Here is a 12,320-nt window from a genome sequence, read left to right on the forward strand (position 1 = left end):
ATGTATTTGTCCGAGATATGTATGACCCCCAAAAGTTTTTCTCTTGCTCGGCCACTGGAGCAGTTCCTGATAACCATGTGTGCCCTGACGGTATGGTATTTGACGAGTCGACCGTTCGGTGTCGCAACCAAGCCAGCGTTCCAGCCTGCTCACGGCCTGGCACCTTTGCAAACCTAGATAACTGTGCTGAATACTATTCTTGCATGCCACTTAAACATGGGTGGCTGCAGAGGCTGTTCATGTGCAGCAATGGAACGCTGTACAATGAGGTGAGTGGGGCATGTGAAGACCCTTGTGCAAGCCAGATGGTGTGCTATGAGGAGGGAAGGTTCCCAGACCCCCATGATCGCCGCAACTACTACGAGTGCCTGACTATTGGTAACCGTATACACCGCATGCGCTACCAGTGCCCTCACGGCTATGTATGGAAGGTAGCCGACTCTGGCAATGGGGGATCCTGTGTGGAAGATAGTGGATTGACTTTGCATGACTACTCCACCCGCTGCAGCATTCCCAGTGGCATGTGCCCTGATGGAACAGGTATGCTTTTTTAAAATGTTGCTATTTTAAATGCAGTGGCTAGTATTATATAATGCAAGAGCTGCAGTTTTGGGATTTCGTAAATTTGATTCTAGGGTTTGAATAGTTAGTAAGGGAGCTAGCTGTTGATGTGCCAGCTTTCCCAATGAAGCATAATATCAGGGTCCACTCTTTTGAGCACATGTGATCTTGAAGTATGTTCAATTCGGGTGTACTTTCCAAACTAGCAGAACAATTAGATCTGTTCGATTATTAGTCGGTGACATCGAAATGATTGACTAGGCCAATAAGTAGGCACAAGATAGGATTAGTGTAGTAGATTGCTTTAATACTAATTAGAGGGATTAGTAGTTTCTAATGGTTAGAATAGCATTGCTTTCTAAAATGGATAAGTTGGTTCTATGGCATCTATATAAGATGCCTTTAATTTCTATTTACAACAGCAGGGAGTAATACTTGTTATTTAAGCTTGGTTTATTTTAATCCTTGATGCTTGATCTATTTGCATTAATGCTTCAACTTGATAAATGATCTACCTGTTTCAGATTTGTGTGTTACCAACAATGGTGGCTGCAATGCAAATGCCGACTGCACCACTTCTGGCACGGTAGTGACTTGCACTTGCAAGGCAGGTTACACTGGTGATGGTATGACCTGTACAGGTGCGTGAACTAACTAGGCAGGTGTGTGTGTGGCACTTCAGCACCTTGGCTACTGCTAGATGACCAATTTGCCTCTTGCTTTGCACACAGATATCGATGAATGCTTGGTCAACAATGGTGGTTGTGATGGTAATGCCAACTGCCAGAATGTACCAGGTGGACGGGTATGCAAGTGTCGGGCAGGGTTCACTGGTGATGGGCTCGCTTGCTCTGGTGAGTGCAGGTATTTTCACTGCTAATGACTGGCCGTAAAGGCAAGAAGCTTAAATCCACCAAGTGGATAGCTTTAACCATGTTGGTGATTTCTTGCATACTAATGAAACCCACCACTTGCAGATGTGGACGAATGCTTAGTCTCCAATGGAGGGTGTGACACGAATGCTCAGTGTAGTAATACTGTGGGCAGTCGTGACTGCAAATGCTTAGCAGGGTTCACTGGGGATGGCCTCGTGTGCAAAGGCAAGTGCAAGTAAATGCAACAAATTGGTAGCATTTTGAGATTCCTAATCGCCAAAAGGATGCATCTTGGTCAACTAATTGGTTGAAAGGCAAGCTGCCTAAGGCCAACACGTAGATGGCCTTGCACAGGTTGCAGATTTCTCACATACTAATAAAGTCCACCCTTGCAGATGTGGATGAATGCTTGGTCAACAATGGTGGTTGTGATAGAAATGCCAACTGCCAGAATGTACCAGGTGGACGGGTATGCAAGTGTCGGGCAGGGTTCACTGGTGATGGGCTCGCTTGCTCTGGTGAGTGCAGGTATTCACTGCTAATGACTGGCCATAAAGGCATGGCCATAATGGCAAGAAGCCTAAATCCACCAAGTGGAGAGCTTTAATCATGTTGGTGATTTCTTTCATACTAATGAAACCCACCACTTGCAGATGTGGACGAATGCTTAGTCTCCAATGGAGGGTGTGACACGAATGCTCAGTGTAGTAATACTGTGGGCAGTCGTGACTGCAAATGCTTAGCAGGGTTCACTGGGGATGGCCTCGTGTGCAAAGGCAAGTGCAAGTAAATGCAACAAATTGGTAGCATTTTGAGATGAACCCGAGTTCTTTCTTGGGCTGTGATAAATTGCATTTGATAAAGAGCTTAAGGTCTTCAAGATGAAGGTGGCAGAGCACATGAATTTTCAACAATCCATCTTGCTCATTAAAAGCAGAGTGGAGACTGCAAGCATTTTAATGTCGCTTAATGTTATTACAGATGTTGACGAGTGCCTGGTGGGTAATGGCGGGTGCCATGCAAAGGCTCAGTGTACTAATACTGTTGGCAGCAGGAACTGCAGTTGCCTCCCTGGTTATATTGGTGATGGATTTGGATGTGCTGGTAAGTAAATTGTTTTGATGTATCAAATCTGCAGCAGGTCCTCTGTTGTAAGTGAAGGTGTTTGCTTGGGCTATTTACTGTACATGTAACCAATTCCAAAACCTTGGTGCTTTGATAGAATTGACACCATGTGTATTAATACAGATTGCTGCACACTATTGCTATGCATAATGACTAACTGTTGACGTGGCAGTCTTAAGCATGGTATGACTACTACTTGTGCTGGTAAACCAGGAAAGCAGAGTTGATCAACTTTGGGTATGGAATTGTACAGTTTTTTGCTTCGCATTTCAGGCGCATGTGAGCTGCAACCATGCTTCGCAGGTGTTACCTGTACCTTCTCTCAGGTGGCACCCTTCTACACCTGCGGTCCTTGTCCTGCTGGATTCTCTGGGAATGGCATAACTTGTGAAAACCTCGAGGTAAATTTCATCTTTTCATGAAAGCTGTTGCCTTTTTAAAATGCAGGGTAACCTGATTCTTAATGCATAAACTTGGCCGTTGACGAGACGGCTAATTTTCAATAATGCCTTTATTTAGTGCCCAGTTGGCTTTGCTGGTGATGGTGTTGTCTGTGGCCCTGATTCTGACATCGATGGGTACCCAGACAGTCAGCTGGCATGCACTGACAAGCACTGCAAAAAGGATAACTGCGTGAATCGGCCGAATTCTGGTCAAGAGGATGCTGATGGAGATGGACTAGGTGATTCGTGTGATGACGATGCTGACGGCGATGGCCGGAAAAACCCTTCGGTAAGTGTGGTGGTGGTGGTGGTAATGCAGTCTGTTGTATAAACTGGGCTTCCAAGGATAGGATAGGATAGGATAGGATTGGAGTAAAGGCAAGTTTCCTTGCAGGATAACTGCCCACTGATTGTCAACCCTGGCCAAGAAGATAAAGATTCTGATGGCACGGGAAATTTGTGTGACAACTGCCCTAGTGTCAAAAACTCTAACCAAAAGGACGTTGATCTTGACGGCCTCGGCGATGCGTGTGATCCAGATATCGATAACGATGGTAGTGTGCTGTGCCTTTTAGCCCTTTGGCTTGACAGAGCTGTGTAAAACCTTGGGCTGCTCCAGCAAAGCAAACTCTACTTGCTAAGTAATGGCTCGTTGAAACCCTTGCAGGACTCGCCAATGACAAGGACAACTGTCCATCGGTGGCCAATAGCAACCAGGGAGATGTCGATGGTGATGGTGTGGGCGACCTGTGCGACAACTGTCCTACTGTTGCCAATTCTGGCCAGGCGGACAGTGACCAAGACCTCGTAGGGAATAAATGCGATGGTGATACCGACGCAGATCGGTAATTCTTTGGATCTGGTTTTGTGGTGATTACCAAAAAACGATGCAAATTATTGGAAGCACTTTCTGGCAGTGTGTATGAGGGGAAGTATCTTATGTGTACATCTTGGCTTGCAGGGATGGTATTGATGACAGTGTGGACAACTGTCCTGGACTTCACAATAGCGCTCAGGTGGATGTTGACAGCGACGGTGCAGGTGATGTGTGTGACTCTGACAGTGACAACGATGGCATCAATGATGACTTGGATAACTGCATGCTCATTCCCAATGCCGACCAAAAGGACTTTGATGGTGATGGCCGGGGAGATGCTTGTATCACGGACCGTGATGGTGATCTAATTATCGACTCTGAAGACAACTGCATCCTGAACCCCAATATTCACAAAACTGATTTCACGTAAGTGCTTGGAATGGATAAAGTGCTTAGAGCATGTAGATAGACGGGCAGTGTGAAATGATTTGCATAAATCCAAATCTTTGTACCAAGCTTGCTCTGATGATACTTTGACAGGAATCTGCAGATGGTGAACCTGCAGCCTTCCAGCTCTGTGGCTCCCAAATGGGTTGTTTATGATGGGGGTGCAGAGATCCACCAGAACGTGAATTCTGCTCCTGGATTAGCTGTTGGTACGTTGGCTTGCATCCCAGTCCACCAGCATGGGAAAGATGCAGATGCACCCTGGTCCACTGCAAGTTAAATCTTCCTTTCTCTTCCCCAACCCTCCCCTAGATGTTCTTCTGATTTAATTAAACCTAACCTCAACAGGTGATGCCTCGATGGAGAGTGTGGATTTTGAAGGCACTTTCTTCATTGAAGATACTAGTGATGATGATTATGTTGGATTTACATTCAGGTATTGTTAAGGAACAGTTTGTACTTCTGAAGGATGTAGATACATGGAACCTTGTCTAATGCTGTGGTGTTAATTGCAGCTACCAAAGCAATGCCAAGTTCTATGCAATGATGTGGAAGAAGGCTAATCAGGGTACTGGACTGAAAGGTGTTCAGCTAAGGTTGGTAAATTCTGCTACTGGCCCTAGTAATGCCCTTGCTGATGCCCTATGGAAGACTGCCACTACTACGAATCAGGTTTGTATTGCACTGCATGATCCTGACCCTTTTTATAACCTGTTGTATATTCTGTATCCTTGTAAAATTAGCAATAGGCAACTGTTATACATACAGGAACTTACCCTGTTAATTGATTGTACTATTCCCTGGTTAATCGTCTTTTATCAAATTTCCAGGTCAAGCTGTTGTGGCATGACTCCAGCATCGGCTGGAAACCGCGTGTGGCCTACCGCTGGCAGCTTCACCACCGCCCTGAAATTGGCGGTGTAATGAGGTTCTACCTGTACAATGGCAACACGTTGGTAATAGATTCGGGTAACCTCTACGACGAGACCTTGCTGGGAGGCCGAATGGGAGTGTTCTGCCTCTCTCAGCCTAAAATCATCTGGTCGAATATGAAGTATTCTTGTAATCGTAAGTGCAGGCCTTGGCTTGCTGGCTGGCTCGTGTCCTTGAGCAAGGCTAGCCTAGTATGTAATAGTCGAAATGGAAGTGTGTGCTACCTCTAACCTATCCCTCCTATCTCCAACAGGCGACATTCCCCAAGCAATATTTGACGACCTGCCACAGAGCCTAAAGAACCAAGTCCAGGCCACTCCAGGAATTACAACTAGGACCAAAAATATTCTTGGATAAGAACACTCCCAGACCCCTGTCTCTACCACGAGGTGGTTCAGGACGGAGGGATGATGCCTCTAGGATTGCAACATGACCCCAATATGAATTTTAATAAATAAGTTATTTTTCTTAACTTTATTTTTTCTTTAACCCATTGTGGAGGGGGATAGATTTGGGACAGATTGCTTGCCCAGTCTCCAGGATGGGTCTTATTTTGGAGCGAGGGAGCTTCGCCTAACATGCATTGACTTTTCCCACTTTCCATGGCTCATTGTAAAACTAGCCATTTTAGTTTTAATTTGTTTTATTGTATTGAGACTTGTCATATGACTGGCTCTAGCAATGCTGCAGACGACCACAATTGTAGTATAGGGTCCATATCCGCTCCTTATTTTCTCTACTCGGTGTGATGGAGTTCCTTTTAATATCTTCGTAATCGTGTGTACTCTGATGGTTATATCTTCCGTATTCGTTCAAAGAAGGTAACATGAACCTGTGCTACCGAGTGACGCAATAAAAGCCATCACTACTGGCACAGGGTCTTTTAGTAGGCTGACCCTAAAACCCCCACAATGTGACCCCAGACGGTTTATACAAATCGGGTTCGCTCTTTTATCCTATTCTTTAATGCAGCAAAGTGTTAATGAACACTACACTTTGCTCCCCCAATCAGGTCAGTAGATCTCTTTGATATAGTTCCCCCACCCTCGCCTCTTCGGCTAACAGCTCCCACCCCTTCTGGCCTCCTGGCTACATCCATACCACCCTCGCCCTTATTGAACAAGTTTGGACGCAATCCGCTTTTCATGACTTTTATTATGAAGAGGAAGAAAAAAGTTGCTTGCAACCTTCAAGGTAGTGTGATAATGGTTAAACCTTTTTATTGGATGGGCGATACAAGATGTGTTCCTGATTGTAACCACTTGGATATAATAGTGTTACTTTGGATATTTCTTGCTCGTCAAAACCTTTATAATGGAACTGATATTGGCAACCTTTCGTAAACCCCTGAGTGTGCTCATGACTTGGTAAATTATAACCATATTTTTTTTCTGTATTGGTAATCTCTGCAACTGTGTATCGCAAGATGACTAGGCAATACAGGATGTGCAGTTGCATTATTCTGGATTCTTAATCGTGACAGCAATTCGATATGAAACTCCTCACTTTATTTAGGAAGGTCGGAAAGGGCCTTAGGTGCTGTTTTTAATATTGACCCGCTTATAAGGAACGAAATTGTACCATCTACATATTGGCCAAAATCTAGGTTTAGGAATTTAGGCTTCATTGAAAAGAATCCTTTTTAATGTTGCCTTTCACTCATACTAGTTTTTATTAGTACTAGTACCCCAAATGATTGTTACTGCTACCATATCCCTACCAATCTTCCCTTTAAAAATGTGACCGTCTCTGTATAAATGTAAAGATGAAGAAAAGTGATGAACCGAAATGAAAATGTTAAAAGGTTGGGGAGGAGAATGTGTGGGGAAACAAATATTAAATGGTTGGGGAGGAGAATGTGTGGGAAACAAATGCTAAAAGTTTGGAGAGGAGTATGTATTGTAAACGAATGTTAAAAAGTTGGGGAGGAGAATGTGTGGGAAACAAATGTTAAAAGGTTGGAGAGGAGAATGTGTGGGGAAACAAATGTTAAAAGTTTGGAGGAGAATGTGTGGGAAAAAAATGTTAAAAGGTTGGAGAGGAGAATGTGTGGGGATACAAATGTTAAAAGGTTGGGGAGGAGAATGTGTGGGAAACAAATGTTAAAAGGTTGGGGAGGAGAATGTGTGGGAAACAAATGTTAAAAGGTTGGGGAGGAGAATGTGTGGAAAACAAATGTTAAAAGGTTGGACGAGGAGGTGTGGGGAAATAGAAATATCAATCCTGCTAAAATGCTTGGCTCTGTCGCCCATGCCGTATATGTGGAATTAAGATATTGCATAAACTTTCCTGGATTTATTTGGAGGTCCTGCAATTTGGGATTTCTTTTCACTTGTAAATGTTTATTACCTAGATGACGAAAAGTAGTGATGAAAACCGAAATGAAAATGTTAAAAGGTTGGAGAGGAGAATGAGTGGGAAACAAATGTTAAAAGGTTGGAGAGGAGAATGTGTGGGGAAACAAATGTTAAAAGGTTGGAGAGGAGAATGTGTGGGGAAACAAATGTTAAAAGGATGGAGAGGAGAATGTATGAGAAAGAAATGCAATTTGGGATTTCTTTTCACTTGTAATCAAATGTAAAAAATAAACATTATCTTTATTATGGTTAATCCTCAAAAATTTACCTAGATTAAGAAAAGTAATGATGAAAACCGAAATGAAAATGTTAAAAGGTTGGGGAGGAGAATGTATGGTAAACGAATGTTAAAAGGTTGGGGAGGAGAATGTATGGGAAACAAATGTTAAAAGGTTGGAGAGGAGAATGTATGGGAAACAAATGTTAAAAGGTTGGAGAGGAGAATGTATGGGAAACAAATGTTAAAAGGTTGGAGAGGAGAATGTGTGGGAAACAAATGGTAAAAAGTTGGAGAGGAGAATGTACGGGAAACAAATGTTAAAAGGTTGGAGACGAGAATGTATGGGTAACAAATGGTAAAAGGTTGAGGAGGAGAATGTATGGGAAACAAATGTTAAAAGGTTGAGGAGGAGAATGTGTGGGAAACAAATGTTAAAAGGTGGGAGAGGAGAATGTGTGGGAAACAAATGTTAAAAGGTTGGAGAGGAGAATGTGTGGGAAACAAATGTTAAAAGGTGGGAGAGGAGAATGTGTGGGGAAATAGAAATGTTAATCCTGCTAAAATCTTTGGCTCTGTTGTCCATGCCATATATGTGGAATTAAGATATTGCATAAACTTTCCTGGATTTCTTTGGAGGTCCTGCAATTTGGGATTTCTTTTCACTTGTAAATGTTTATTTTTTACATCTAATTATCTTTATTATGGTTAACCTTCACGAATTTACATAGATGACGAAAAGTAGTGATGAAAACCGAAATGAAAATGTTAAAAGGTTGGGGAGAGGAATGTATGTGAAACAAATGTTAAAAGGTTGGGGATGAGAATGTGTGGGAAACAAATGTTAAAAGGTTTGGGAGGAGAATGTGTGGGGAAACAAATGTTAAAAGTTTGGGGAGGAGAATGTGTGGGAAACAAATGTTAAAAGGTTGGGGAGGAGAATGTGTGGGGAAACAAATGTTAAAAGGTTGGGGAGGAGAATGTGTGGGAAACAAATGTTAAAAGGTTGGGGAGGAGAATGTGTGGGGAAACAAATGTTAAAAGTTTGGGGAGGAGAATGTGTGGGAAACAAATGTTAAAAGGTTGGAGAGGAGAATGTATGGGAAACAAATGGTAAAAGGTTGGGGAGGAGAATGTGTGGTGAAACAAATGTTAAAAGGTTGGAGAGGAGAATGTATTGTAAACGAATGTTAAAAAGTTGGGGAGGAGAATGTGTGGGAAACAAATGTTAAAAGGTTGGAGGAGAATGTGTGGGAAACAAATGTTAAAAGGTTGGAGGAGAATGTGTGGGAAACAAATGTTAAAAAGTTGGAGGAGAATGTGTGGGAAACAAATGTTAAAAAGTTGGGGAGGAGAATGTGTTTGGAAACAAATGTTAAAAGTTTGGGGAGGAGAATGTGTGGGAAACAAATGTTAAAAGGTTGGAGAGGAGAATGTATTGTAAACGAATGTTAAAAAGTTGGGGAGGAGAATGTGTGGGAAAAAAATGTTAAAAGGTTGGAGGAGAATGTGTGGGGAAACAAAGGTTAAAAGGTTGGAGGAGAATGTGTGGGAAACAAATGTTAAAAGGTTGGAGAGGAGAATGTGTGGGGATACAAATGTTAAAAGGTTGGGGAGGAGAATGTATGGGAAACAAATGTTAAAAGGTTGGGCAGGAGAATGTGTGGGAAACAAATGTTAAAAGGTTGGGGAGGAGAATGTGTGGGAAACAAATGTTAAAAGGTTGGAGAGGAGAATGTGTGGGAAACAAATGTTAAAAGGTTGGGGAGGAGAATGTGTGGGAAACAAATGTTAAAAGGTTGGAGAGGAGAATGTGTGGGAAACAAATGTTAAAAGGTTGGGGAGGAGAATGTGTGGGGAAAACATATATTAAAAGGTTGGGGATGTGGAAAATGTTAAAAGGTTGGGGAGGAGTGTGAAAACCGAAACAAATGTTAAAAGGTTGGGGAGGAGAATGTGTGGGAAACAAATGTTAAAAGGTTGGGGAGGAGAATGTGTGGGAAACAAATGTTAAAAGGTTGGAGAGGAGAATGTGTGGGAAGAAAATGTTAAAAGGTTGGGGAGGAGAATGTGTGGGAAACAAATGTTAAAAGGTTGGGAGGAGAATGTGGGGAAACAAATGTTAAAGGTTGGGGAGGAGAATGTGTGGAAACAAATGTTAAAAGGTTGGGAGGAGAATGTGTGGAAACAAATGTTAAAGGTTGGAGAGGAGAATGTGTGGGAAACAAATGTTTAAAAGGTTGGAGGAGGAGAATGTGTGGGAAGCAAATGCTAAAAGGTTGGAGAGGAGAATGTGTGGGAAACAAATGTTAAAAGGTTGGGGAGGAGAATGTGTGGGAAACAAATGTTAAAAGGTTGGGGAGGAAAGTGTAGGAGACAAATGTGTAAAGGTGGGGGAGGAGAATGTGTGGGAAAAAAATGTTAAAATGTTGGAGGAAATGTGGAAACAAATGTTAAAAGTTGGGGAGGAGAATTGTGTGGAACAAATGTTAAAAGGTTGGAGAGGAGAATGTGTGGGAAACAAATGTTAAAAGGTTGGGGAGGAGAATGTGTGGGAAACAAATGTTAAAAGGTTGGGGAGGAGAATGTGTGGGAAACAAATGTTAAAAGGTTGGAGAGGAGAATGTGTGGGAAAGAAATGTTAAAAGGTTGGGGAGGAGAATGTGTGGGAAAGAAATGTTAAAAGGTTGGGGAGGAGAATGTGTGGGAAACAAATGTTAAAAGGTTGGAGAGGAGAATGTATGGGAAACAAATGTTAAAAGGTTGGAGAGGAGAATGTGTGGGAAACAAATGTTAAAAGGTTGGAGAGGAGAATGTGTGGGAAACAAATGTTAAAAGGTTGGAGAGGAGAATGTGTGGGGAAACAAATGTTAAAAGGTTGGAGAGGAGAATGTGTGGGGAAACAAATGTTAAAAGGTTGGAGAGGAGAATGTGTGGGGAAATAGAAATATCAATCCTGCTAAAATGCTTGGCTCTGTCGCCCATGCCATATATGTGGAATTAAGATATTGCATAAACTTTCCTGGATTTCTTTGGAGGTCCTGCAATTTGGGATTTCTTTTCACCTGTAAATGTTTATTTTTTACATCTGATTATCTTTATTATGGTTAACCTTCACGAATTTACCTAGATGACGAAAAGTAGTGATGAAAACCGAAATGAAAATGTTAAAAGGTTGGGGAGGAGAATGTATGGGAAACAAATGGTAAAAGGTTGGGGAGGAGAATGTGTGGGAAAGAAATGTTAAAAGGTTGGTGAGGAGAATGTGTGAGAAAGAAATGTTAAAAGGTTGGGGAGGAGAATGTACGGGAAACAAATGTTAAAAGGTTGCGGAGGAGAATGTATGGGAAACAAATGTTAAAAGGTTGGGGAGGAGAATGTATGCGAAACAAATGTTAAAAGGTTGGAGAGGAGAATGTGTGGGGAAACAAATGTTAAAAGGTTGGGGAGGAGAATGTGTGCGAAACAAATGTTAAAAGGTTGGAGAGGAGAATGTGTGGGGAAACAAATGCTAAAAGGTTGGAGAGGAGAATGTGTGGGAAACAAATGTTAAAAGGTTGGGGAGGAGAATGTGTGGGAAACAAATGTTAAAAGGTTGGGGAGGAGAATGTGTGGGAAACAAATGTTAAAAGGTTGGAGAGGAGAATGTGTGGGGAAATAAAAATATCAATCCTGCTAAAATGCTTGGCTCTGTCGCCCATGCCATATATGTGGAATTAAGATATTGCGTACATTTCTTTTGAGGTCATGCAATTTGGGATTTCTTTTCACTTGTAATCAGATGTAAAAAATAAACATTATCTTTATTATGGTTAATCCTCACGAATTTACCTAGATGAAGAAAAGTAGTGATGAAAACCGAAATGAAAATGTGAAAAGGTTGGAGCGGAGAATGTGTGGGAAAAAAATGTTAAAAGGTTGGAGAGGAGAATGTATGGGAAACAAATGTTAAAAGGTTGGGGAGGAGAATGTACAGGAAACAAATGTTAAAAGGTTGGAGGAGAATGTGTGGGAAACAAATGTTAAAAGGTTGGAGGAGAATGTGTGGGAAACAAATGTTAAAAGGTTGGGGAGGAGAATGTGTGGGGAAACAAATGTTAAAAGGTTGGAGAGGAGAATGTGTGGGAAACGAATGTTAAAAAGTTGGGGAGGAGAATGTGTGGGGAAACAAATGTTAAAAGGTTGGAGGAGAATGTGTGGGAAACAAATGTTAAAAGGTTGGAGGAGAATGTGTGGGGAAACAAATGTTAAAAAGGTTGGATGAGGAGAATGTTGGGAAACAAATGTTAAAAGGTTGGAGAGGAGAATGTATGGAAACATGTTTAAAAGGTGGGGAGAGAATGTTGGGAAACAAATGTTTAAAAGGTTGGAGAGGAGAATGTGTGGGAAACAAATGTTAAAAGGTTGGGGAGGAGAATTGTGGGGAAAAAATGTTAAAGGTTGGGGAGGAGAATGTGCGAAACAAATGTTAAAAGGTTGGGGAGGAGAATGTGTGGGGAAACAAATGTTAAAAGGTTGGGGAGGAGAATGTGTGGGAAACAAATG

General features: G+C 42.0%; 1 protein-coding gene across 2 annotated transcripts in view; it reads left to right on the top strand.

Moving 5' to 3' along the window:
• LOC122267450 (uncharacterized) overlaps window positions 1-5,673 on the top strand; it is a 6,928-nt gene extending 1,255 nt beyond the window's left edge. The window contains exons 4-20 of one of the 2 annotated variants that reach the window (XM_086535430.1): window positions 1-540; window positions 1,086-1,202; window positions 1,293-1,415; window positions 1,539-1,661; window positions 1,832-1,954; window positions 2,090-2,212; window positions 2,418-2,540; window positions 2,835-2,962; window positions 3,081-3,293; window positions 3,399-3,558; window positions 3,672-3,849; window positions 3,966-4,247; window positions 4,362-4,477; window positions 4,617-4,704; window positions 4,784-4,940; window positions 5,099-5,336; window positions 5,455-5,673. The exon at window positions 1-540 is cut by the window's left edge and continues 235 nt beyond it. In XM_086535430.1, coding sequence (XP_086391556.1) covers window positions 1-540; window positions 1,086-1,202; window positions 1,293-1,415; window positions 1,539-1,661; window positions 1,832-1,954; window positions 2,090-2,212; window positions 2,418-2,540; window positions 2,835-2,962; window positions 3,081-3,293; window positions 3,399-3,558; window positions 3,672-3,849; window positions 3,966-4,247; window positions 4,362-4,477; window positions 4,617-4,704; window positions 4,784-4,940; window positions 5,099-5,336; window positions 5,455-5,558 — 2,936 coding nt within the window. In that variant the 3' untranslated portion in view covers window positions 5,559-5,673. The remainder of the gene's footprint in view (window positions 541-1,085; window positions 1,203-1,292; window positions 1,416-1,538; window positions 1,662-1,831; window positions 1,955-2,089; window positions 2,213-2,417; window positions 2,541-2,834; window positions 2,963-3,080; window positions 3,294-3,398; window positions 3,559-3,671; window positions 3,850-3,965; window positions 4,248-4,361; window positions 4,478-4,616; window positions 4,705-4,783; window positions 4,941-5,098; window positions 5,337-5,454) is intronic. The other variant, XM_086535429.1, reaches the window with a different exon arrangement.
• The last annotated feature ends 6,647 nt before the right edge of the window (window positions 5,674-12,320 follow it).

This window comes from Penaeus japonicus, unplaced genomic scaffold (assembly GCF_977035675.1).
Source record: "Penaeus japonicus unplaced genomic scaffold, GWHDUDI00000001_assembly GWHDUDI00000598, whole genome shotgun sequence".
NCBI classification, from domain to species: domain Eukaryota; kingdom Metazoa; phylum Arthropoda; class Malacostraca; order Decapoda; family Penaeidae; genus Penaeus; species Penaeus japonicus.